The sequence below is a fragment of the Ambystoma mexicanum genome, chromosome 10 (assembly GCF_040938575.1).
Source record: "Ambystoma mexicanum isolate Mex_15411 chromosome 10, UKY_AmexF1_1, whole genome shotgun sequence".
NCBI lineage: Eukaryota > Metazoa > Chordata > Amphibia > Caudata > Ambystomatidae > Ambystoma > Ambystoma mexicanum.
This window is the reverse complement of record NC_090932.1, coordinates 1,130,769,741-1,130,796,080: the sequence shown is the minus strand read 5'-3', so window position 1 is coordinate 1,130,796,080 and position 26,340 is coordinate 1,130,769,741. Positions and strand designations below refer to the sequence as shown.

General features: G+C 47.8%; 1 protein-coding gene across 6 annotated transcripts in view; it reads left to right on the top strand.

The window, feature by feature from the left end:
* PAX8 (paired box 8) overlaps positions 1-26,340 on the top strand; it is a 104,575-nt gene that overhangs the window by 65,266 nt on the left and 12,969 nt on the right. For 3 of the 6 annotated variants that reach the window (XM_069619025.1, XM_069619024.1, XM_069619023.1), the window contains 3 exons: positions 2,133-2,253; positions 7,965-8,171; positions 11,800-11,901. In XM_069619025.1, the coding sequence (XP_069475126.1) occupies positions 2,133-2,253; positions 7,965-8,171; positions 11,800-11,901 (430 nt within the window). The remainder of the gene's footprint in view (positions 1-2,132; positions 2,254-7,964; positions 8,172-11,799; positions 11,902-26,340) is intronic. The other 3 variants (XM_069619028.1, XM_069619027.1, XM_069619026.1) reach the window with 1 other exon arrangement.

Genomic DNA, 26,340 nt, shown 5'->3' with positions numbered 1-26,340 from the left:
TGTGTGTCTTTCAAAAGGAAGCTTTACCAATCCATAACTAATAATTATCATAGTGAGTTAAAGATTGGGCTATCCCATGGTAAATATGAACTTTCCAAGAGGAAAGCTTGAAGAGAGTCCAGATCTACCTTGAGTCATCCAAAGAAAGTCTTATCTGTCCAAAGGAAATGTTAACAGTTCCATTAGTAGCTTTGGCAATCTAAATAGAAGGTCTTGTCAATCAAGCAGAAACTCAAGCCATCCGATGGAAGAACAGTGTCCAGAGGAACTTTGAGCCATTTCAATCAGAATCAATCTGTCCTAAGATGAAGGAGCGAACCATTTGGGGTCTCACCTAAGCCTGTCCTGGGACAGCATGAGTCACTTAAGAGAAAGTTGTTTGCATCCGAAGAAAAGCTGGAGCCATCCAAGAAGAAGCTTGAGCTAATCAAGGAAAAGCTTGAGCCATCCAAGGAGAAGCTTGAGCTTATCAGGGAATAGCTTGAGCCATCCAAGGAGAAGCTTGGTCCAATCAAGGAAAAGCTTGAGCCATCCACGGAGAAGCTTGTGCTAATAAAGGAAAAGCTTGAGCAATCCAAGGAGAAGCTTGAGCTGCCAAGGAGAAACATTTTTAAGTTAGAGAAAGCTTGAGCTTTGGAGACAATGGTTGTGACTTAGGAAAGAAGCAGAGGACGTCCCGTAGGTACGCCATCATTCTTATAAGAATTGTTTATTTAATTATCGCTTTAGAGAGCTGCAGTTAGCATTGCAAGGGCTCATCAGAAAAATACTCTCTCTTGTCTCATGTTAATGGCACACGTTTCTGAGGGACTGTTGGAGAATTCCTCTACTAAATTCTGAAAAGATAAAGCAAGTACCTCCTAAAGAATGGTATTCGCTGATAAACGTGGAGGCTGGATCTAAGGGAACTTTTATGGATTACAATAAGGAATGTGCTTGAGCAGAATGCATGCTCAGCGGATCTGAATGAGTGGCCATTGGCATACTCACCGGATTCACTGAACACCTGACGCGTGACCGTTCTCAGGGTCTACCTGTGAGTTGGCACATCATCAAGGAGGGGGGAGACAGATTTACTAACCTGGCAGAGCTTTGGTACTAACTAGTTGCCTCTTTAATTCAAAAAGGGAGAAGCCTAATGGCTGCTGCCCGCCCGCCCTAGTATCACAGTAAATCGAGTTATGCCAGTCTGGATAGCAACATGTATCAAGAATCAGATAGGAAAATCACAATCTCTGGTGATCTCCATGTTATGTTTATCTGCTTTTGCACTGCATCATATCAGCACTCTGGTCATTTCAGAAGATCTGGCCTAAAGTAGCGTACTGAGCCCCTGCCAGGGGTAGCCATACCATGGGCGGGAACGAGGGCGGGGGGATGCCAGGGGCGGTAGGGAGTGAATGTTTTGTGATAGCAAATGGATAACCACAGTCCAGGGGTAAGGGATAAGGGTAAGGGATAACCACCACACAAGGTAAGGGATGCTCTCCTGGTCAGGCCAGTGGGTGCCTCCACCCGCTTCAAAATAGGGCCCGTGGAGGGAAGTACATAGGAATGTCTCACTGCAATGCAAAGCGGAAACTCACTCTTTGATTCTGTCTCGCTTGGGGCCAGGGTTATTAAAGTCCACATCCTTTAATCAAGAGAGTATATCCCGCAACGCCAGCGACAGAATATGTGGAGTCCAGGAGCATCACGGTTGAGAGTCTGACAAAGGGCCAGCTCCATGGAAGACCCCCACGCCCCTTCTGTCTCCTTAACTGTATATTGCTAGCCTGGCACCTGACTGGCTCTCTCCCAGCTCTGCCAGCCAGACAGAGGCAAGTTTGGCAAGTGACTGACTCTTTCTCAGCAAAATCAGATTCACGGGATTGCCAGGAAGTGGCCCAGTGTCCCCCGTGGAAGGTCATTGCGCCATCGAACCATGCCTAACCTGATCCATTGCTCGTGGTCACTTATCCCGGCACACCCCTCTCCTCCCCCCACCATCACCACCTCTCCCCATCGCAGCCACTCAGATCTTGGCCCTCTTAGGAGCTCTACTCATCACCCTTCAGAAATGATACAACACGATTGCTCTTCTTGGACGCCTGAGCGTTTTATGATTTTACATTTCTTTTGTTTGCTTCCAGGGTCTCTACCCCCTACCTCTCATCAACAGTGCAATGGATGATGGGAAATCAACTCTCACCCCTTCCAGCACCCCCCTTGGGCGAAACCTGTCTGCACATCAGGCCTACGCAGCTGTATCAGGTAGGATGATTGGGGCACTGGAGAAAAAAAAAAGCAAATATGTCAAATGTTGCCTGTTAAGTACACGCCACAAAGGGAATTGTCCCCAGGCACTAACATAGCAGCTGCCAGTAGTAGACTCGTCATTTGTTATCCTTGTGTCATCTCCTGATGATGAGGCGTTGATGTGGCCCAGGTACGACTCAGGTCTGCACCATTCCCACTTAAACACACTTCTCTGCAGAAAGTGCATCCACTCATTGAGCTATTTTACAAACTTTCATCTTCAGACCTGCAAGGCATAGGGATCTCTCTCTAGCAGGCGCATTAACCTACTGAGATGTCTTGCTGGATCTGAAACCTGCAGTATGTAGTTTGTACACACATTTCTGCAGCAGGTGCTGTAACCCATTGAGCTCTCTGACTGTGTTGGAATTCCTGGCCTAGAGGTTACACACGGATCACTGCTACAGGCCGTATAACTACAGGTTTGGGCACTGCCCATGGAACAGGCTCAGCGTGGAAATCAGCCATCCTGTCACTACCCCTTCGCTTCCAGGGCCATCTATCCTACATTGTCGGGTTTCAAGAAGGGGGTGGGCTTATCTAGGCACCTACTCACCTCACCGGTTTTATTCAATCTGAATACACCTCAAGACAATGACATGCAAACTCCGTGCAAGGTCATTTCACTGAAAATACAGTCACTCACATTGAAGTGATGACAATTTAACGCAACGGACTGCATTTTAAACAATTAAAACCAGTAAGGTTAAGGTCATAGAAATGGGAAAATGCGTAGAAATAAAACATGAAAAAAGCAAAGAATGGTTAAGTAAAACACGGTGGAAATGGGTGGTCTGGGTAAAAGTGCTAAGGGCGGACAGCAGGCCCCGCCCCCAGGTAATCATTAGTAAAGGAAGCAGTGCTACTAAAAACATTAGAAGACATGTCAAAAGAACAACTATTCGACGAGATGTATACAAGTGCAGTGTGATCCTCTAGGGGTGGGTTTCACGCACTCGCTGCTGCCTCTAGTGGTGGAAGGGAGTGTGGTGCCATATGCATAGAATCTATGTCCTTTGCTTTCTCTGATGGGGTAAGAGTGCGCTTTCTGCCTGCCTTGTCAGAGATGATGTTTATTCCGCAAACTCATCTTGTAAATTACCATCATCCATTGCAACTACTCATTTCACCACTCCTCAGTTCCCCACTGTCACCAACCACTCCCTCGCTCCCCACCTCAAGCACTCACCTTCCACCTCAACCCACCCACAACTTATCACTGCAACCCTCCGTTACCAACCACCTCTGCTCTGCACTGAAAATCAACACATCCAGCCAATGTTCACCAGTGCAAACCTCTACTTATTTATTTATTTGTACATTTATAAAGCGCACTAAGCCCGAGGGCATCAAGGCGATGTTACAGAGCAGGTTACTAAAGTAGTATGACAGCATTAGATATATGGAAATAGTCCCTGCATGTGCTTTAAGTGATACGCCAGGTTTTCAGCAGCTTGTGGAAGGTCCAGTATGAGTGTTCTACTCTCAGGGTGGGTGGTAGTGCACTCCAGAGTTTCACTGCAATGACTGGGAAGCTGAATCCGCCCACCCTGGCCTGTTTAAACTTTGGCAGTATAAGCCGGTTGGCTTAAGCACTTCTGGTTGGTCTAGTTGGCTGGGCTTTGGTGATTTTTTGGGAGAGGTAGGGGGCAATGTTAGAAAGACACCTGTGGGTGATTGATAGGGATGTTGAAGGCTGCATGGAGAGCATTATTTTGGACGACTTGCAATTTATTGATGTTATATTTTAAGGTGCCTGCAAATAGAACGTTGCAGTAGTCAAGTCCGGAGCCAATGATGGCTCTGGCAATGGTGAGGCAGCTATTGGCAGACAGGAAGGGTCCGCAGGCATTGATAAGTTTGGTGGTATGGACAGCAGAGGATGAGAGAGCATTGACTTGTCATGTGAGAGCGAGGGAGGCATCTAGGTAAACTCCCTGTGTCTTCACAGTCTGGGAGACCAGAATCGTGATTCCATCAATGGTGAAGTCAGCGTATTGGTAGATACGTTTTTTTTAGCACTGCTGGAGAGCCCACAAGGTGGATTTCAGTGTTCCTGTCATTGAGACAGAGAAAGTGCGTGGCCATCCATGCCTGGATGGTCTGGTAGACGCGTTTAGTTTCACAGAGTCTTGTTGGTAGATGTCAAAAGGGGGAAGAATTTGGGTCTCATTGGCATAGTTAGTGCAGGAGGTCCCTTTCAGTCTAAGAGGTCAAAGTGTGGTTTAGTAAAGAGGTTGTAGAGGGTTGTGGAAATGCACAACCCTTGGGGAACACCACAGGAGATGGGTGCTGGGGGAGAGCTTGCATTTTCTGCAAAGACTCTGATTGCTCTGTCCTCCAGGAAGGAGGAAATCCAAAAGGTTGCTTTTGGCGGGAAATTGGCGGTCGTTGGCATAGTCTCTTGTGGTCAACCAAGTCAAAAGCTGCCGAGAAGTCAAGGAGTTAACAAAGGAGGTCCTGGGTGTCCCTCTGCCAGACATTAGTCCTGGTTACGAGAGACTTACCCAGAGTCTTTAGCTCACTATCTTTCACAGAGAAGAAATATCGCAAACATATCAGTCTTTGTCCTGCCCTGGGGCAGTCCAGCACCGAAATGCTAGGCAATTCTCCTCTGAAGGAGAGTACCAACAGCATCCCCAGACACGTGTTTCGGTCTGTTGGACCTCATCAGTAGGGAGGAGCTGTGCCTCTCTAAGAATAGTGAGCAAGGTGTCCACGTCTGGATTCCCCTAGTAATTTAGGGTGGGACCCAAAGTTACTTAAATATGCAAATTAAAAGGGGGGTCCTGGGAGTCCCTCTGCCAGACATTAGTCCTGGTTACGAGAGACTTACCCAGAGTCTTTAGCTCACTATCCTTCACAGAGAATAAATATCCCAAACATATCAGTCTTTGTCCTGCCTTGAGGCAGTCCAGCACCGAAATGCTAGGCAATTCTCCTCTGAACGAGAGTACCAATAGCATCCCCAGACACGTGTTTCGGTCTGGTTGGACCTCATCAGTAGGGAGGAGCTGTGCCTCTCTAAGTATAGTGAGCAAGGAGTCCACGTCTGGATTCCCCTAGTAACTTAGGGTGAGACCCAAAGTTACTTAAATATGCAAATTAACAACAGGGGTCCTGGGAGTCCCTCTGCCAGACATTAGTCCTGGTTACGAGAGACTTACCCAGAGTCTTTAGCTCACTATCTTCCACAGAGAAGAAATATCCCAAACGTATCAGTCTTTGTCCTGCCCTGGGGCAGTCCAGCACCGAAATGCTAGGCAATTCTCCTCTGAAGGAGAGTACCAACAGCATCCCCAGACACGTGTTTCGGTCTGGTTGGACCTCATCAGTAGGGAGGAGCTGTGCCTCTCTAAGAGAGGTCAAGGAGTAGCAAGAGCGCCAGTTTCCCAGCGTCCATAGTTTCATCAAGCTGATTCTTCAAGTCAAGCAAGGCAGATGCTGTGCCCAGATTGACGGATGACTAGGATGTAGCTAGTCTCCAGGTAATGATGGATTTGAATGTAGGCTGCTCTATCCAAAATCTTAAGGAGAAAAGGGACTGTAGTGATCGCTCAGTAGATTGTGGGGATGGTAGGGTATAGGGAGTATTCATGCTTCTTTAAGACTGGTGGGCACCCTACATGAGGTGAAGGAGGCGTTGATAAATATGATGATGAAGAGGACCAGGGCTTCTGCACAGTCCTTGACCACCACATCTGGAGGGTTTCAGGCCCTTCAAAATGGATGTGAAATCATCTTCTGAGACAGTATCAAAGGAGAAAGGGCAGTGGTCTTGCATGGCCTTTGAGGCCAGAGAGGTAAGGGCGAAGGGGGTTGTGCGTTTGCACTAGTGGTTACTTGTTTGCATTGGAGTTTTCCATGGAACATTGCTATTTTGTCAAAGAGGGTGATTTGAATCTGAGTGCACCGGGTCTCGTCTTTCAGAAAGTCGATAGTGGGAAAGGGGTGAGGGCTCTTCAAGTTCTCTCAGTATTGTAAAGATCTCATGTGAGTTGGACTTGGCATTGGCAATTCTGGTATTGTAGGTGGTAGTTTTGGCCTGTATGATAGCTAGATTGTACGTTTTTGGCAGCAAAGATGATGTCGTGTATTTCTGATGGGGTTCTTCTCCGTTGGACCTCAGCCTCATGTTTTTTTGCATGATGAGCTAGGAGGTCTGAAGTAAACCATGAGTTGATGTGTGTGGTGGGTTTGGTTTTGCAGGGTGCAAGGGGGGTGATGGTGTCAACAGTACGCACAATAGTATTGGAGTAAAGATTGGCAAGGGTATATGGGTCAGAGTGAGTGCAGTAATTGCGGTTATTGTAGTGTGACAAGCAAGGTCAGGATTCGGCCTTTGCCAAGGTTGCGTGAGCAACGAGCAATTGTGGGTGGCATAGGAAGGGTGGTGCGAGTAGGTAGGCTATTGAAAGATATTGTAAACAAGATAACACAGTGGTCAGTCCAGGGGCAGGGAAGATTATTGAAGACGGTGACCTGGCAGTTGAGGTCAACTAGCCAATCCAGGGTGCGACCTTTAGAGTGAGTTGGTGCTGACATACATTGTTTGAATCCTATGGCGAAGAATACAGAGCTAGCATTGCTATCTGCCAAGTCATTAAGGCCTAGGTTGAGGTCTCTGAGGAGGATAGTTTGAGAGGTAGGTTTGATGCTTGTGCTAAGCAAATGGAGGAGGTCCTCCTGAAATGATTGAAGTGGGCCTGGTGGGCGATAGATAACGTGCAGGGTAATGGTGGCAGTGCAAAATAGTGGAAGTTTAATGGAGAGTAGGTCACAATTCTGAGGCTGAGTTGAGCTGATTTGTCTCACAGAGAGGGTGTCTCTGACTATCAGGGTGACCCCTACGCCTCTGGAGTCCAGTCTACCATTGTGGAAGATGAAGTAGCTGTGGGGGTAAAACAATGGACAGGGCTGGTCCAGCGGTACAGTGTAGCCAGAGCTGACAGGTATATCCAGATTATTGGCTACGATGAGGTCATGGATGTCTAGACGGTGTGAAAGATAGATCTTGTGTTGACCAGTGCTCAATTCAGTGGGGGAGCTGGCGTGTTGGGCCAGGAGGCAAAGGGCTACTAATACTCACAATAGCCAATCTGATAAAGACAGCCCTGCGGTGGTGATCAACACCCCGAACCACTAATCATCACAGCCCTCCACTATAATCACCACAACACATCTCAATGGATAGCCACAGCCACCCACTATGGTTCATGATAGTCCTTCACCACTGATGAGCTCAGCCTAAACATGATTACCTATTCACACCATACACAAGTAATCATAACATACTTGCACTACTAACCATAGCTTTCACCACAGATGACCACAGCATGCCACTGCTGAGCACCACAGCCCATCACTCTTGACTGCCTAAGCACTGTAATGATGATCACCATCGTCCACTACTAATCAGCAAGACCTTCTTCCATTGACAGCCACAGCCTACCAACAAACGTAGCCTCGGCCAAACAAGCCCACAGCCCCTCCACCATGATGACCAGTTTTAGCCCCTTCTCTAAACATGGTTGAAGCCCCTCAGCCATACATAGCCGTAGCCCCTCCACCTAAGTGGCTGCTGATGTGTATGTTCATTGTGTGTAAAACCATCCTTCTCATTCCATCTCTTTCCATCCCAACCCTCTTCCTCCCCCTTTCAACAGATCCACAATCATCCTTCTTCATAAAGCAAGAATCACCAGACTGCCGCGCATCTAGTTCCACCCCACCCTCCTTATGTAGCCCTGCCTTCTCGGACTTGCAGCCAACCAGCATAGGAGGCCATGGGACGAGCTCCACCCCTGCTTTCAGCGCCTTCTCCCACGGGGCCTCCATGTACGGCCAGTTCACGAGTCAGCCAATGATCTCAGGTATGGATCCGGGAATGACATGCAATGGAGCTTCATGGGGGGGGGGATTGAGGCTGCAGGATCAGGGAAGCGCAGCGAGTCCTTGGACCATAAGAGGTTAGTAGTACGTCTTGGAGTGTGGGGCCCATTAGGCTCTAGTGCTGCAGACGCCATCTCGGGGTCAGTAAGCTTGAGGTTCTGGAGGCTGCAGTACTGGTGAGCTTGGCTCGGTGTCAGTGCGGGATCTACGTTACAATACCGACTGCGAAAAGCTTGAGTTACAAAATTGCGAAGCCCGCTTGGCGGCACTTTGTGACTCGAGCTTTTCGTATTTAGGTTGTTCGTCCCCCGCTTACCCTTTAATGTATGCAGGGGACACCCCCGCAACTCCTCAAGCCCATAATGCCGAACTAGGGGAGCAGGGGACACCTGTCAGAGTGTGGGGAACCTTAAGGCCATAGCACGGGGAGAGTTATGCACGCTGTCGGTGAGCATGGGGTGCATGAAGTCATAGCAGGGGAGAACTTGGCTTGATGTCAATCAGTTTGGGGATTCCAGGAGATTGTTCTAGTCGGAGATCTCATTCCGTCTTGATGCCAGTGATTCATCACACAGTGAGTGCAGTGCAATTGGCGCTCAGTTTTTAAGAGAGTGTAGGGTTCTTGCGGTCAAGGTAATAGTCACTCTCAGTTTTGTGTCATGAGTGTAGGGTTCTTGAGGTTGGAGTACTAGGAGCACTCAGTTTGCAGTCACTGAGTGCAGGGCTCATGAGGCTGCAGCGCAGGGCACTCTCAGTTCAGTGTCAGTGAGTGCAGGGCCCATGAGGCTGTAATACTGGGAGCGCTCAGTTTGGGGTTACTGAGTGTCGGGTCCATGAGTCTGCAGTACACGGATAGCTCTGTTTTATGTCAGTGAGTGTAGGGCTCCTGAGGCTGCAGGACTAGTCACACTCAATATAGTGCCAGTGTGTGTGTGTCCCCTGAGTCTGCAATACTAGGAGGGTTAGCTTGAGTGTAGGCTTATTGATGCAGAGCTCAGCTTGGTGTCAGTGAGTGTGTGGCTCCCGGGAGTCTGCAGCACCTGCAGGGCTAGCTCAGTTGAGTCATTGAGTGCAGGCCTCTTGAGGCGGGCTCAGTTTGGTGTCAGTGGGTGTGTGGGTCCCGGGAGTCTGCAGCACCTGGAGGGCTAGCTCAGTTTTGTTATTGAGTGTAGGCCTCTTGAGGCAGAGCTCAGCTTGGTGTCAGTGGGTGTGTGGGTCCCACGAGTCTGCAGCACCTGCAGGGCTAGCTCGGGTTTGTCCTTGAGTGCAGGCCTCTTGAGGCGGGCTCAGCTTGGTGTCAGTGGGTGTGTGGGTGCCACGGGTCTGCAGCACCTGGCAGGCTAGCTCGGTTTTGTCATTGAGTGTATCCCGCTTGAGGCAGGCTCGGCTTGGTGTCAGTGGGTGTGTGGGTCCCACGAGTCTGCAGCACCTGCAGGGCTAGCTCAGTTGTGTCATTGAGTGCAGGCCTCTTGGGGCAGGCTCAGCTTGGTGTCAGCAGAGGCCACATCACTTGACTTGTGTCTGTGGTGGATTGTGCATAGCTAGAAATAGAAGAATGTAGGGGTCTGCCTCGTGCTCGTGGCAATCTGTACTTTTGAAATACCTGGTTAATCAGATAGCCCTTCGACTAGAGCCAGCCTGGGCCGCACCCCCTCCTCGCTGCTAGTCCATGGCGGAGCTCCCCTGCCCCCTCCTCTCTGCCAGCCTAAGATCACTAGACCGGCTAAGGGTATTGTTTCACCACCGCTTTAAAACTGTCACCGCCCAGTCACCTTCTTCCTCCTGCATGCTTCAATTTCACGCTTCTAAGCACAGCCTGGGGTCCTGCGACTGACATTTAATGGCTCCGAGGCAGGCACCAGCTCGCCCAGTCCTCAGAGACCACAGCGGTCTGAGACAGCAGAGCTAACGCTCGGGATACATAAGATAGCTCAGGGGCAGCGTGTTAGTCTTGGAAGCAATCCAACACAAAGCAACACGGGTTCGAATCCCGGTCCTGTGCTTAGAGACTGGTCTCTGGGTCAAGCAATTCGTTAGTCAATTAATAGGGCAGGTTTCAGGTGGGAGAGATATCGTTCCAAATACACAGACCGTACAGGCCTCTAAGGCAGCATGTGTGTTCCAAGGGTTACACAAACTATCTCTAATAAAGCAGAGCTATCTCTCGGGTTACACAAATCCCACGTGCTGTAACCTTAAAAAAACAGGCTCGGCTCAGCTTCAGACAATAGAAATATTGCTGCCACTGAGCAGATCATATAGCCTCATGCCACAGACAGCAGATATATCTCTCAGGGTACCAAATCCTAAGCTTATAAAAAAAATATATCTCAGGTTACACAGCTCAGGCAGCGACTACCACAGGCACCTGTATCTTTTGCCATCTACTTTGGTTACACAGCCTCAGGCAGCGACTACCACAGGCACCTGTATCTTTTGCCATCTACTTTGGTGACTCATGTTGCTGAGAGCACTCACTTGAAATTTCGTTTCAGGTGCCGTGGACTCGTTCAAGAACGGTTTCTTTTTAAAATAAAACTATAGGAACGGTAAAACGTCATTAAAAGAAGTAGAGGAGCACCGCTCCCGACCGCTCCCGCCCACTTCGACCACTGGTTACGCTGCTTGCTGATTGGAAAATGTAGGGTAAAGACGGACCAAATTATGGCTTCAGGTGGTGTGAAAGGCAGGGTGCATACCTGCCACTCCAACAGAACGCAGGAGCCAGCCACCAGCATGAGTGGGCAATTCAAGAAAAGGAACAGGCACGTCCCAGGCTTGAGAAGGCAGCCTTAGGAGGAGTCAGTTGACCACAAATTATTTTCAAATGCAACACGTTGTCAGGCACAGTTCCTGTCAACGTGCTACATTTCAAAATAATTATGCTTTTAAATTTGGCGTGAGGAAGCTTAGACCTGGCTGCAATGTCAGCCACGACCAAACGTCCCTCGCGCCAAATCGGCGGCGCCAGAAAGGCTCCCGCGCCGAAATTGGCACGCCAAACTGGCCGCTGCGGCCAACTGGCTGCGCCGAACCAAGTACACAGTACGCCATCCCTTTGATTTTAGAGCCAAAGATTATTTCAAAAAATATTGCTGACCAAATAGTGGCAGTGTTGGTATGTAAACAGTACCTGGGGGAGCGACAGCCTCATACTTGGCTGAAAGTGATATCTGCTGGCCTGGGTTGAAACTGCTGTTTAAATGGCAGCCCCTAGTGCAGACTGCAGAGGGAACCGGGAGCTTCTTTTTCTGGTGACAGGGAGGTTGGTACTCAGAGCTGCTGAACTGAAAACAACACAGCGAGAGAGAGGAAAAAGCACTGCTCTTACAGCGACACCTGCTGCCGGAGGGTGGTAGTGCGGCTGAGTGACACATTCTGGGAAGGGTAAACCAAGGCGCTTCTTTTACAGTGTAATCTACTAATGGGCGCTGGGGGTTCTGTCTAAGTAATCACGTCTCGGGGAGGGAGAGCATGGCACCCCGCCCACAGTGATGCCCTCTCGCCATGCGCCCTGGCGATGGCACGACGAGTAGCGTGCACAGACTGTATTTTATAGAGAATATTGCAGGGCTCTCTATTAACTCTCCCCTGTATTTTCTCTTCTAGGGCGTGACATGGTTGGCTCTACGCTTCCTGGCTACCCTCCTCACATCCCAACAGGGGGGCAGGGCAACTACACCTCCTCGGCCATTGCTGGCATGGTAGCAGGTAAGTTCTGCCAGGCAGTGCTCGACTTCTCTCTGGTCAGGGGCAGCCACAGAATGGCACAACCTAATGTTCTAGAAAGTCACATAGATGTCATGTGTGTGGTGTGTTTGACGCACACTTGCGTCACAACCCATCTGCCTTCCATGCAGTACCCCCTCCGAATCATTATATATTAGCATGTTTTGCACAGCGTCACACTTTCAGGTGGGGCGATTGGTGCCTTCCCTGACTAATACCCGAGTCATGTCAATTTATGGTCAATGAACACGTCATCTCAGCTAATCTCAGCTACCAGTGGACCCTTTTTCAAAAAACGAACACTGGCAGTAATGTGTCCCCGCAATGTGCTACCTATAGGCCAAAACTATGTAACCTCACCAGCTGGTGCTAAAGTACAGCCTGTGAGCCAAAAATAAGTTGCTTTACTTCCACCTGCTACCCAAAACGAATTATTTTGTAAAGGACAATAAGCGAGACTTTGCTACCTGAGTGAGTCCTGGTGCATATACAAAAAGCATTGGCAAAGCTAACAGTTTGAGCCTTTGTGTAGGCATGGTATCAACTAGCCACTAATACTAGCAGCTGCAAACAAAGTGAGTACCTGGGCATCTAATTGCAGTGCCTGACAAATGCCTAATACTTATAGACAAGCCAAAATGATTGGCTTTGTCAATGCTTGCTTTCAATGGTAATTCAGTAAAGGACATGCATAGGGCTTATAAATCGAGTGGCTAAAGGCAGACCTGGTTAAGACCTTTTTTTACACACGTAGCTGGTTTGCAACTGCAATTAAGTCAACTCTCAGAATACTGCTTTGAAAAACACTAGCAGACACTTTGAGTTCAAAGTTTGATGATAAGGCTTGGTTAAAGTGAGCTCAAAGAGTTCCTATGAAGAGGTCTTTTGGGCGGGGAGAGACAGGAACTGGGTGGGAATGGCCACAGGGATTAGCATGGCCAGGGGTGGGCAAATAACCAAGTATCAAAGGTGTGCAATGGAAGACGGAAAATACACAGGGCACGATTCATCGAACTTTGATTTTCACCAGTGCAAAGTCACTTTTCACGCACTAAAATGGCCATGAATTAGCTCCACAATGTCTACATCCAATACATAATGCAGTTGGCTGCATCATTTGTAATAATCAGCGCGTTGAGATCATACCAATGATATATAGAGGACTATATAAATGTGAAGCAACATAACATCCTATGACCGAGAATGCTTTTAATCAGTTTGCAGGAAGTAGCCCAATGGCCCAACCCAGCAGAGTCCACAGATCCATGTTTGAGGGTTATACTGGGTGAATGTGACTAAGAGGAGAGCAATGTGGCAGCCTTTCCATTCAGCCAGGTAGCCACACTTAACATAATTGACTAGCTCACCCTGCCTGCTGGAGAATCAATTGGGCCACCTAAGGCGATATGCCATGGCCCCAGCAGATGTTATCCATCACAGCGTCCAGCTTGTCAGATGGCCAGGCACGGTTCATTTAGGCAAAGGGTTTCACATGTGTGCCTGTCTGCTTTGCTCGCCCTCCTCAGCCCTCTACCGAGAAGGCTGGCATTACACATCTTGCACTATACATGATCAATAATGGCCTTGTTCGTCTAAGGTTTAGTTGCTCCCGAGCATGTTTTGTAATTTTCAGGTTGCTACCAGCCCAGCTAATTTATTTTGGTGACTATTGGAATATTGATCCAATATTTGATTCCTAGCAGCCCGGTTTTGTAATTCGTTGGTCAGTACTGGTCCTGGGAATCTATCTTTGGTCACTAGTAACCTTGCTCGTTTATTTTGGTCACTCCTCGCCTTCTTACGTTGACTCACAAGTGCGTTCTTCACCTGGCCCCTAAGTACCTTGTGGCGCGCCTTCAACCATACGTCCCTGTTCACTCTCTTAGCTCTCAATATTGCATTAAACTGGTTCAACCCAGTTTCAAGCTGGCGAAGGCTGTAGGACGCATGTTTCAATGTTCAAGGCCCTACTGCCTGGAATCTGCTGCCTCTCTGCCTTAGAGCACCCGAGACTCCGGCTGAGCTGAAGAGTAAGCTGAAAACCTGTCTCTTCGACTTGCCGCCCAATTAAGGACTTGTTTACCCGATTAAGGAGTTCCTGCCCTATGATCCCCGCGTATCTGTATCGGTCTTTCCTGTTCGCAGGTTTTAAATCCTTTTGTAGTTGTGTTTGTCCTGTCTGTCGTATGTGTGCGCCCTGAGGCCTATGGGCATGTGGCATGGTTTTAGATGAAATGTTAAATAAATAAATAAATAAATACTGTAAACTTTAGGCTGCCGTGGGCCTTGTGAACACAGTTCTTCATCAGTACTGGCCTGGTTCCACTCCATGGCCACCACCTCCATTGCGTGCTGCCCAAGGTCACCATGCCCTCCCACATAATAGTTCCCCATATCCTTTTTATCCTTCTAATGTTTCCTGTCCTTCGCCTGGGACTGTGTACCCTACCGTGCAGGGACCCCCCACTGGCCCTCCTCTCTGCACCCTCCTCCAACCGCATCCCTATTCTTCTCAAATGACACTCTGGTCACCATCACCACACGCAGCCCAACCTCATACATTCCCACCGATCTCATACTGGTACTCTGGCATTGCCCAGTCTCTCTGTAATGAGATCTCCTGTCTCACCGAATATGGATCAGTCTGCATGACACTACCAGTCTCGTGACCCTGCTCACATATTCTGGTACCTGCTCTCACTCCCCCCATCCTTCTGTGAGAGGGGGCAGAGTTGATCTCATGATTATTCTTGCCCGCCTGCCCCACTCCCCCTCTGCCTTTCCACTCATCCTTCGATCACATCCCTGTTCAAACCCTAGAAGCACCTTCTCTCATTGTCATTCTATTATACTCTCCCTCTGGCACTCAAGGTATCTTTCTCTGTCTTGACCTGCTGCTTGCACCCTGCCTGGACCTACTGCATGAATCCACTTCCCTTGCATACACATACTCCCAGGTATGACCAACTTGACACCACTCTTTATGATCCCTCACTGGTCATATGACCCTTCTCCTCCCTCATCAGCACAGTCTCCTCCATCAATCCCTCTCAATTGGACAACTCGATCATCTACTTTCACTGTCTCTGTCCCTTTCCACTCTCTCCAATTCTCTGCTACTTCCAAACTATAGTGCAGACTCCTTGGCACCCTCTCTTTGCAAAGTTAGGATCCCACTCAAAGATCTCACTCCCCCTCACTGACTTCATCATGCAGGCCTAACAGGGTACTCTTTCATCCCATCTCAACCTCGCCCAAAAGCCCTGTTCAGACTGAAGCGGGCACCTGGAAATCAACAGGACCAAACTGTGTCCATGGGTTTTCTGCAATGGGAACCGCACTGGGAAGTCCACACCACAGGCATTCCACATGCTTCTCTGCGGGATCTGAATTCTGACCACTGCAGCGAGGCATGATTTGGACAGACTTCAGAAGATGCTTTAGCACCTGCTAAAGAGCAGGCAGAGTCCTTCAGAATCCATTGCTATGACGCCTGTAATGTTTTTCCATGGTTGCCACCATTAATGTGATCCATTCAAATGTTCCATCTGGAGTGGAAACAAGATCGGGAAACTGGCGCCTGCCCCTTCACCCCTGCCTCTTTCTGCTCTCTGCAGAAACATCACGAGACTATGTCAGGGAGTCTCATACATCCACATCCAGGTCAATGGCTTATATACCGCTGTCCTGCTTTTCTTGCCTCTTACAAAGAAACAGTTCTTGCTTGGAAGCCTGTCAAATCCTTCTTCTAATTTCTAATTGGTTATTTATAACACGCTTAATACCCAGAGGTGTCTAAGCACGGACCCGGGGATCGAACCTATGTTGCTCTGGGTCGTCTTGCTTCCAAGATGAGCGTGTTGCCCCTGAGCTATCGTCCTAAGAGGATAGTTCAGGGGCTTCTAAACCAACGTTGAATACTTTCTCTAACTCATTCAAGTAAGCCAGCAAGAACCCTCCACTGCCTACTCACTACCTTTCACTACCGCTTTCTCTTTCTCCTACTTACTCTCAGCCGAGGATTAAGCCTCCTGCTTCCCTTCCAAGATTTCTAAAATATGAGGCACCCTGAATGCCCTCCTGTCTCCACAGTCGCTCTCTTCCACCTCTGCCTCCATGCCCCATACCCTCTAATTTGTATTGTCTTTCACTCAAACCACGCGTCCTGAACTCGCACCTATTCTCCGGTCCGGCCGACCATTCCCATGCTCCTACTGACTCAGACCATTAAGGAACTGCCACCCGTCTCTAGATTGCACCTGTCCTCACTCTTCAACCTATCACTCAGCTCTGGAATCTTTCCAGCGGATTCACAATAGCCACCACGACACCCATCGTCAAGAAACTTTGTGCTGTCCCTGAAAACTATCGACCCACCTCCTTGCTTCAACTATACTCCAATGTTCTCACACATATGTTCTTCAACCGTATCACCACTTACTTGGAGGTGAACGGAGAGGATGATCTGAAAACCTCCAAATCCGGATTCCAAAGCAGACGCTCCAGGAAATGGCACTCACCCACTTCTCCGACGTCCTCACTACTGTCACTACTGCTCGAGACCTCCAGCGTTCATGCGTCCTGGACTTCTCTCCTACCTTGGACACAGATGACCATATTTATCACCCTGTGAGTCTCTTGCAGAACACAGTCCTTGAATGGGTTGCCTCCTACCTCCTTGTATGTCTCCTGAAACAAGGACACCTCCTCTGCCAGCCTCCTTTTCCGGCGGTTCTGAAGAAGGCTATTTTCCGGTTTATAATCATAATGTCGAAATACATAATGTCGAAAGTCAAAATGTCGAAAACATAATGTCGAAAAAAAAAATTCGAATGTCTTTTTTTCTTTGTTTTTTGTTCGAAATGGGGGGGTTCCCCACCCAACCCCCCTTTTTTCTGTTTTAACCTTTGTTTTACTTGCAGAACCCCAAATAAAATGTAAATAAAAAAATAAAGCATTCGAAAAATAAAATTTCGACATTATTTTTTCCACATTTTTGTAATTCGACATTATTTTTTCGACATTATGACTGCACACCCTATTTTCCTCCATCTTTAGAAGCCAACCACAATGTCGACAACCTTCCCTCTACGTAGATACTCATGGAATTGTTGTATGTTCAAGTTCTAGTCATATTACCTAGAATAGCAGATGTATACTTACATTAAACCATTAACCATTTTGCTTTTATGTCATAGTTGGTGCCATAAGTGGTCTCCTTACCCCTTACCTTAATTATCTCCTCCAATGTGCATTCTAATTCTTTCTTTATGCAGAATATCCATATTTGTATGCACTTTTCTCTCCGCCATTTCCGTGATTAAGGTGGTAAGCCGTAGCTTGAACGTGCAGAGGAGGAATGTATCCCATCCAAAGTTAGCGTGAAGGATGATGCCCAGCCAGTACTTTTTTAACACAAGGGGTAAAAATAAATGCTAAAATGTACACACAAGGCATAGCAGGTCTGCCCTTGTTTTTCCCCCCACTCTATATAATATTTTTGTACATTGTAATGTGTTCATTCCCATGCCCCTCCCTACTGCCCTGTGAGCGCTTTGAAACCGAACGTACTTACTGTATAAGCGCCTAACAAGCAAAGAATAAATAAAATAAATAAATAAAGCACCATTTCCAAATATTTTAGGTGAAAACATGCGTTTTACTGGGACAGTTCTAAAAGTGAGGTTATGAATCAATGATAGAGCACTCAGCAGCACCGCTCTGTTGCAGAAGAAAATATGTATGTATCCTTAAAACGCATTCTATGTTCCGCAGATAACATGGATTTAATGCTGGTTATTCATTGGTCGAGTGCCACACACTGCCCAGAAGCAATTGAGAATATTTTTGTGCCACAGGAAAAAGCGCACCCAACAGGCAATTTATGGCACACCACAAATGTTGCTCACCATCACTCACGTGTCTGCATAATAACGCATATAGTACCAGGCTGGTTAAATAATTGCCATCAGTATTGAAATGCCAGGAGAAATTGCACATAAAAATACATTAATGTGGAATATGCCAATCAGATTCCTGCAGCAGAGCTCTGATATCAACATTGCCATTGTGGCCCCAGTACAGCACAGGGACCCCCTACTGATAACAGTAGGAGGAGGAATGTCTGAACGCCGAACCCAGCTGGGAATGCTTTTCAAATACAAATCCTGGCAAGATCCTACAATCAGGACAAGTCCTATCCTAAATAAAAGTCTGGTGGGTGGGGCACCAACATAGGCAATGGGAAGTGATGTCACAGGAAGTCAGCATATTGTATTGTATTGTATTCGTTATTTATATAGCGCTCTTCCTCATTTGTATGTCCTCAATGCGCTTTGTGATTAGAACGCCCTCAGTGACCGCAGTCAATGTGATGGAGGTGTTAAGAGTTTAGATTAAGAGATGCGTGTGCATTTTCGCCGGCTTCGGATTTAGGTGGCTGGCTAGGCTCCAGTAAGCAGCCCAAAGGTCAGGCACGTGGGTGGGCGCTCTTGGTGGTTTAGGATAGAATGCTATTGCTGAAAGATTCGGTGTGTGCCCAGCTATACTGAATTTTATTTTCGTTGGTAGCCGCTGTATGCTAGTGGCAGAAGTGTTGTGGCATGTCAGGGGTTTCAGGGTGGACAGCTATGTGCGCTGCTAGACCGGAATGGCATAGCTGCATGGATGGATGGCCGTGCCTGCAGTCACAGACATGCTGTAAGGTATACGTACCGGATGCTTTAATGTAGTTCGGCTGCAGCGTTCTTTTTCTTTGTCCAATGTGGACGGTTTAGTCTCATTATTCGTGGTCTCTCTGGCGCGAAAGTCTGAGCAGCAAGGACGAGTCCTGGAGGGGGGAGGGCCGTGGGGGATGAGGAGGACGATAGGGGGAGAAGGAGGACAACTTTGAAGGAGAAAGTTTGTTGTGGAGTGCCTTTGCGAAGGCTGGCTTCATTCGTGAGATATTTAATATATCCTAAAGTATCTTAAAGTGAATTATGCAAATTACATCCACATTGTTTTTCCCATTTGATGAAAGTGCACAGGGCATTTGCCTTTAAAAAGCCGAGAGAACAGATGTTCCTATAACATTGCTGGCTAAGTATAAAGGTGTGCACTTTTTATACTTAAGAATCTATAACAAAATATGTCCTGTATAGCAGAATATCAATATCTGATAGTTTACAGCCTCCTGGTGAGAGATGTGTGTGGTCTTGTGGCTAGGTGTTGACCTCACAGTATTATTTTTTGGGGAAAACACAGAGGGGCGGGGGTGGGATGCCACCCTCTGAAAAATGTGGGTGGATGCCGTCTGCCTGCGTGTTCCCTCGTCTAGTGCCCTGGTCGGGTACATTAAACACCACAGGGCCTAATTCACAGAAGGTTTTCCAATGGGGTTTTGCCATTATAAAATGCTTCTGTGAAATCGGGTAACAATGTGAGCACCCCTTTTAGAAAATAGCATCACCACTCGAATAGGCTCAAGTGCTGCAGTGCTAGAGGTCGCCATAGAGAGGGCAGCCCATGTCATCGGGCCAGAGGTTTCACCAGCAGGTGTTCAAATGAATAACTCGTAATGAATCAGCAACCTGCTGCTGTCTGTGCTCCAACCTATAGCAATGGAAAACAGACTACTGGGAGAAGTCACACTGAGAACTGACACTCTCAAGCCCAACCAGCTCAGCAGACTAGTTATTTATTGATTGGACAATTCGTGTGATACGGTATATAACGCACCCCGAGTTTCCTCCAATATGCTGTACACCATCAGAGAACAGGATTCCCCCAGGAACCATGGTATGACTAAACAGAGGCGCAGCCCCTGCGATCAGAGCGACCTGGCTTCTGCGAGGAATCCGCTGCCGAAATACGTGATCGCAGCGCCCGTGGGCTTCTCCGGGAGGGGCGGAGGTAGGCCGCCCGGCTGCAGCAGAACGTGATGAGCTCATCAAGCGATACACTCTGGGCGCAGCTCCAGTCCCCTTTCCTACTGGTAGGGCTCAGATTTACTAATGCGATAGTCTTCGGGTCACGTGTCTCCTGTTTGACGGGATGAGCCCGCACTCATATTGTGTGCAAGACTGGGTGAGGGTAAAGCACCGAGGACGGTAAATATATACACACAATTCCTTGTGGCTGAAAAATCATGTTGTGGCTAGGTCGCACCTGTGCCGCCCCTGTGGTGGTGGAATCAAGACTTTTTAATAAAAATAGATGGTCGGTTTGCAAAGATGGTGTCTACAAAGCCCACTGTTTAAGTAGTAGAAGCGCTTAAAGTGTATTGCATACCCACAACGTTCTTCAGGCAAGCTAATAATGCTTTTAAGCAGGTTTGCATTGCACAGGAAGTGTGGGCAGCCTGTGGTGTGCCCAGAAGGCCAGCAGGGGGGCATGTGTCGTTCTCCCTCTGTAGGTCAATAATTGGAGGGCTAGAAGACCACACAAGTCTACTCATAGATGGAACAGTGCCCCGCATGCGTCCTTCATTGGCCTGCTGAAGCATAATTGCCAACATTACCATTACCTACACCTATATTTGTAGGTGCTTAACCAGCCCTGGTTATTTCTTTGTATTCTGGGACTTGTAGTTCCACTTTACACGTCATAAAATTCGGACTACAAGTCCCAGAATGCAAAGAAAAAAACAGGACTGTATAAGCACCTACAGATTGGAACGGGTCATGGTGGCAAGTATGCGCCCGAAGCACAGCACCGCGGTACAAGGAAGTGGTCAAATACATTCTGTATGAATGTCATTCACACGATGGCACGTTGGTTGCTACTTTTTAAGTTCTTTAGATGTTGCATTTCATAATAAAGCATACGTTTCATTTTTAGTTTTGCGTCATCTAGTGAAGGAAAAATATAGGTGTATGGCGTGTGCAGTGTGAGGGATGCATTCTGGATAAAGAAAAACTCTCTTAAAATGCAGAGCTCTGGCTCATAGGCAGCACTCTACCACCAACTACCAAATAAGTCAATATTCCACTCTAATCAGGGCATGCTAGTCCAGTCCAGGTTTTAACTTTCAATTCTGGAAGGTGGCTTCTTTCAACTAGTGAAGCTACATAGTTCTGGCTCACGGCCAATACTTTCGCAGCAGCGTTGTGTTGTTTGCCGGTATGTGTCTTTTAAAGACCAGCCAATGAGGACAGTTGGCTTTGTTTCAGGATGTGTGTGTCGGGGGGGGGGAGATAACTTTATGATAGGACATATAATACCCAGAGATTTCTAAGCACGGACCCGGGGATCAAACCTAAGTTGCTCCATGTCGTCTTGCTTCCAAGGTGAGCACGTTGCCCCTGAGCTTTGAGTTTCCCTGCTCTGTTTTCCGAGATCTCACCTTGTCATGTGTGTGCTTTTCAATCAGTCTAGTGTTTATGTCCCGTCTCTTTGCCCTCCAGTATTGGCAAGATGGCATTTATAATAGAACAAATAATAATATTCATACAAAAATAAAAAGGAATCAGAAATTAAAATACACGAGTTGCAGAATATCTGACATCCTTCTCCGCAGCCACAAAGTTGAGTGTGAGACCTTCAAACAGTCCTGACTTTTTAGATAAAAGCGTGTTACATTATGCCACTTGTACAGTCATACAGGGCCGGCACCAGGGCCTTTCATACTTCTTGGTTGTATTGGGCCCAAGCCTCAGCATAGCCCCAGGAGCTGCCCCCGTGTTGGAAGTCTTGTGATACAGCAACATCTTCTTTAAAACAGGACATTAAATGTGTGCTTTACGGCACGCACACTGCAGGTTGTCTTTGCTGCTGTACCCAGGCTGTCACCTCGGCCTCTTACAGTACCCAGCAACGTTATTATCACCTCTTTGCATCTAACCTTGTTTTCGGCTGCATAAACGCTCTTTATCAGCCAGGTGCTAAATAGCTTTTTGGTGGACATTTAGAGTTTCATCTCCTCGCCAGCTGCCTGTCCCGGTGATAATCAGCATCTATTAACCCCTCGCTGCTTTCCTCTATCTCCATTGTAATTGAAGCACCCCCAACATCATGTTGAAATGGGCTTCCATGAGCCCTGACACATCCTCATCCGGCCCTGCATTCATAGCTATGATAAGGAACACGCAACTGCATGTCCCACAATGCAAAGTGGTGTTGGCTGAAACCCAACAATTGTCTAAAAGTGTAGCCACTGGCACATTGGCACTTGGCATTTATGCATCTGACATTCTGCAATCAGCGGTGGCTGTACATTTTAAACAATGATTTAAAAAAACTGATATGGTCATTGCCTCCCCCCCACGGTTGAAATGGTCACACTCCCTTCTCCAGTTGGTAATAAGCACAAGATTCAGGTCCACTTAGTTTGTGAAAACCCAGGTAATGTACAGACTCGTTCCATTCTTTTACGACATCTAGCAGAGTTGCCAAGTTAGCACATCACATGTCGTAAGGCGCACCTAGATCCACTCTTTGCTTTGCACGACATGCACCTTAGACCCAATGCACTTTTATTGATTCATTTCAATGCACTTTATACTCAATGCACTTCAATGTTTTTTTTAGATCTGTTTGATTTTCTTTAAATGTGTGGGATATGTTATTACATGCTTTAGAGAGCTACAGCCTCATTCCTCGTGAACCTTGGATCACGTGCGGGGAGTTCTGTCCCTTGGTTGCCTAACATCGGCATAGATCACACAATAGGGTTGTACTGTTAGATTTCAGGAATTGGTTTCCATGATGTCTTCTGCTTTTTAACTAATATCTGATGTTTTATATAAATTATAGTCAGAGCATCTAGATTGATATATTTTTCTATGCTTAACATGTGAATAAAAATCAAAAATTAAACATATGTTTGTCCCCATGTTGCTTTGACCATGACAATCTCTCAACCAAACATTAGAAGCCTACTATACATTATGAAATAAAACTATTTACAGAGTTCCGCGTGACATAATCCCTTTGTACTTTGTTTCAGTAGCTTCCCCTATGTCCGCGATGAAGGGGATGCCCATCCTTTTGGCATAGTTATTATGGAAAACCCACAGCTACAGGTCCCAGAATGCAAAGTGAAATTAGCTGCACTCCCAGGACTGGATGAGGGTGCTTGTGGCGGTATGTTGCTACGCTTCCTTTCCGAATAAGCCCGTGCGCAGCACAAGGCTGAGCCCGAGACAATCAGAACTCCAATGCCTGGTGGGCAAGTTAGACACTGACCGCGGGGTAAGTGCACATGATAAGGCCCCAGTGCAATGCCAGCGTGCATGATTGTGGCACTAGCATATGCAGGCTGGGACTGCCAGGAATGTGGGCCCAACATGCTAGTGTGGGCCAGCTTTTTGGTCACAGTGGGCCAGTTTTTTGGGAAAGGCAGGACACTTTGATGAGTTAGCTAGTAGGTTTGATCAGCCTTAACCCGTTAAGTGCCAGGCTATTATGCAAGTCTATGCAGAAAGGACGAGCATACTCGCCCTTGGCACTTAATGAACAGATATTCTTTAAAATGCACAATTCGTAGTGCATTCAACAGAACAATTCCAACTTGCGTACTATTTAAAAAGTCTTGTCACAAAAGCAACAAATTGCCATTTCTGACTGTGGGACACTTTTACATTGGCGCCCAAGTCAATTTGATGCTCCAGTCCGACCCTGCGGTCCTCCTTATGAACTATGGAACCCTGAGTGTAGGCAACCAATGAAATAAAGACAGCCAAGGCATTTCCAAGAACAATTGCTTCACCAGTTGGTAGTGAGGCCGAATGCTCAGGCTGAATGGAAGCTGGGTGTGATCAGGTTTATGCATTCCAGATACACGCAACCTCAATAAATGCAATGGAGCTAATTTTGCTCCGCTGTGTTATTTGGCGTTGGGGAGCCATTACATGTAGACATACATGCAGGCGACTCCCCACTGCCAAATTTTGGCCATTGTACCAAACGCTGCATGCCAGGCAGCATTTAGAATGACAATTAAATGCTGCCTGCCATTAAGGAATGTTAGGCGGCATTTAATTGTAATTGTAAAAGCATGGCAGGCAGCGTTTAATTGCACACGCTGCCTTCCATACAAGCATGGCAGGCAGTGTTTACAAGGGACCCCTGTGGAGTCCGCCTGCTTATGCTGGTTCAAAAAAGCCAGCAGACTTTTTAAGGATACTTAGCATTTGCCCCGGCATGAAAATGCATGCCGGCGCAAATGCTCGGGCATTTGTATGGTGAAGGGGAAGGAAGGTGGTGGAAATGCAAGTTGTGTTTCGCCCTTCCTCTCCTCTGTACAAATAAATGAAAATGGGGCGTGCCGTAACAAACATGCATAAAAGCCGTACGCCACCAACGAACAAAAGTCAATGACTCTTAGTAGGTTTAACAAAAAAGAGAATATTTTATTTACAAAAAAAGAATGCACATATTTGATCACAACTGTGTCTCATAAAAGATAGAAGAGCAACCTTATAAATGTTCTTAAAGCAATCGGAATGATAGGCTTCGAATATGAAATATGGATCATTTCACTGAATCGTGCAGTTCAGAATGCTCCCCCCTAAACACTCTAGGCATTGGGGGGTCTCTGACTGGTCTGCAGCTAAACTGCACAGCGAGTCGGTTTGGTGCATGAGAAGGCGGTGTGATCTTCCAGTCCAGAGGCTGAGGGTCTACACAGCGAGAAAGCCAAGGGTGCAGCCTGGGGTCCATTTGCCCAGACCCAGGGCCTTTGCAGGACTTTCAGGTGATACCACAACCCCTTAAACAGTCACTCCGAAACACAGGCTGCAAAAAACTACCTCAAAGCTGTGGGATCTACTAGCTCTGTGTAGCCCAACTTCACCGACGGCTAACTGCCGAATACCGCACTCCCCAGATGGCACGTCTGCAGCATCCCTGCATACTCTGTGTGATGTGGCGGTGCAGTCTGTGGGCGAGGCTGCGGGCAAAGGGCACATGAGGCAGGTCAGAGGTGGGGGGTGTCATAAGGGAGGGAGAGGAGGTGGCTTGGCTGGCCATGATGGCCTCCCCACACTCCAGCATGCCCCCCTAGTACGATCTGAACATTCCCCCCTGCCCCCCCACCCCCCCGGACAAGAGATACCGCGACATACGAACAAGTCAAGGAGACAGTTATTGTTGTTTGTTAAATGTTAATGTTAAGTTGAAATGCATTGAAATTGCATCCACGTAAGGCACATTTGAAGTTGTGTAATCGATGTTGTTGGAAAATGCCAATAAACAAATTTTAAAATAAAAATAACTGATGGCCTCCCCACACTCCAGGGTGAGCTGGGTGATGGTGGGAGGAGAGGAGATGAGGTGTTAGGGGGATTTTGCCTGCATTGTGCATCGAGCAAAGGGAAGGTTAAAGGGTGATAGGGCACACCACACTAGGGAGAGGGATTGCTGGCAGGATGCAGGTCAGCAACGTTGCTGGTGCAAACAGAGCATGCGGCAAAGGGGGGGCTGAGGGCAATACCAGGAAAACACTACTTCAAATAGAATGGGGTCTGTCAATGCACCTCAGGTATGGGGCCTGGGGGGGCTGGCTGTGATGCATCAGCAGGACCTCTTGGCACTTTGGGAGGAAACAGGCTCTAGATAGGCCCAACATTCCGCTTTTGGGGAGAATACAGGGAATAGGGAGTTTCTTGGCAAGGATTGCACCCACAGAGGTTGGGTCCTGCACTGCCGCCCTTAAGGTATCCATAGCCAGTGCTATGGATGGTCTCCGGCAAGGCATGACTGCAAGGAGAGTGCTGCAATCGTTGTCTTTCCCGGGCAGATTCGCAAAAATCTCAGGAGCAGGAGGACTTTCCATAGACTGGACATGACAATATCCAACAATAGGGTTTCTGCGCTATGTCCATGGGCCAGGCAGTGGCGCCTCCCCATGGATAGATGACCCCTGGTGGAGGGCTTTCCCCCATCTCTGGCATCAGGGTGCTAGCAAATCAACACATTCCCACGGGTAGCGAAACCGCCATGCGCTGCCCAAAGCCACTCTAGCGCGCGTGACATTTCCATTCAATGAGCAGCGCCATTTTCAGTGGCCGTGATTTGCATCCGGAGGGCAGGCATCCAATCAGCTCATAGAGTGTCAACCAGTGACCCTCCTCTCTACCATGCATTGCATTTCCTAAAGGGAGGACCTCCTCACTGGCATCTCTACTGGGGGGAGAGGGGTGGGGAATCCTCCCAGCTGCGAGGGATCCCAACACAAACACTTCTAAAGCAAGTGTCAGGCAGCCTTTGTGTGCATCAGATCTGAGAACCAAAGGAGTCTTCCAGGGAGTCCAGATGTTGCCGCCTGGTGAGAAGTCCATCTGCGTGAACCTCTGCCGCTTGGCATCTGCAGGAATGCCCTTACCTGAGGGCAGGCCCTTCCCATTCTCACTGCATTCTTAAGGTGTGCTGTCCCACTCCTTTCCAAGGAAAAAGCAAGCCGGGTCGGACTGGGGCATAGAATTGTTTCGGGCACAAATG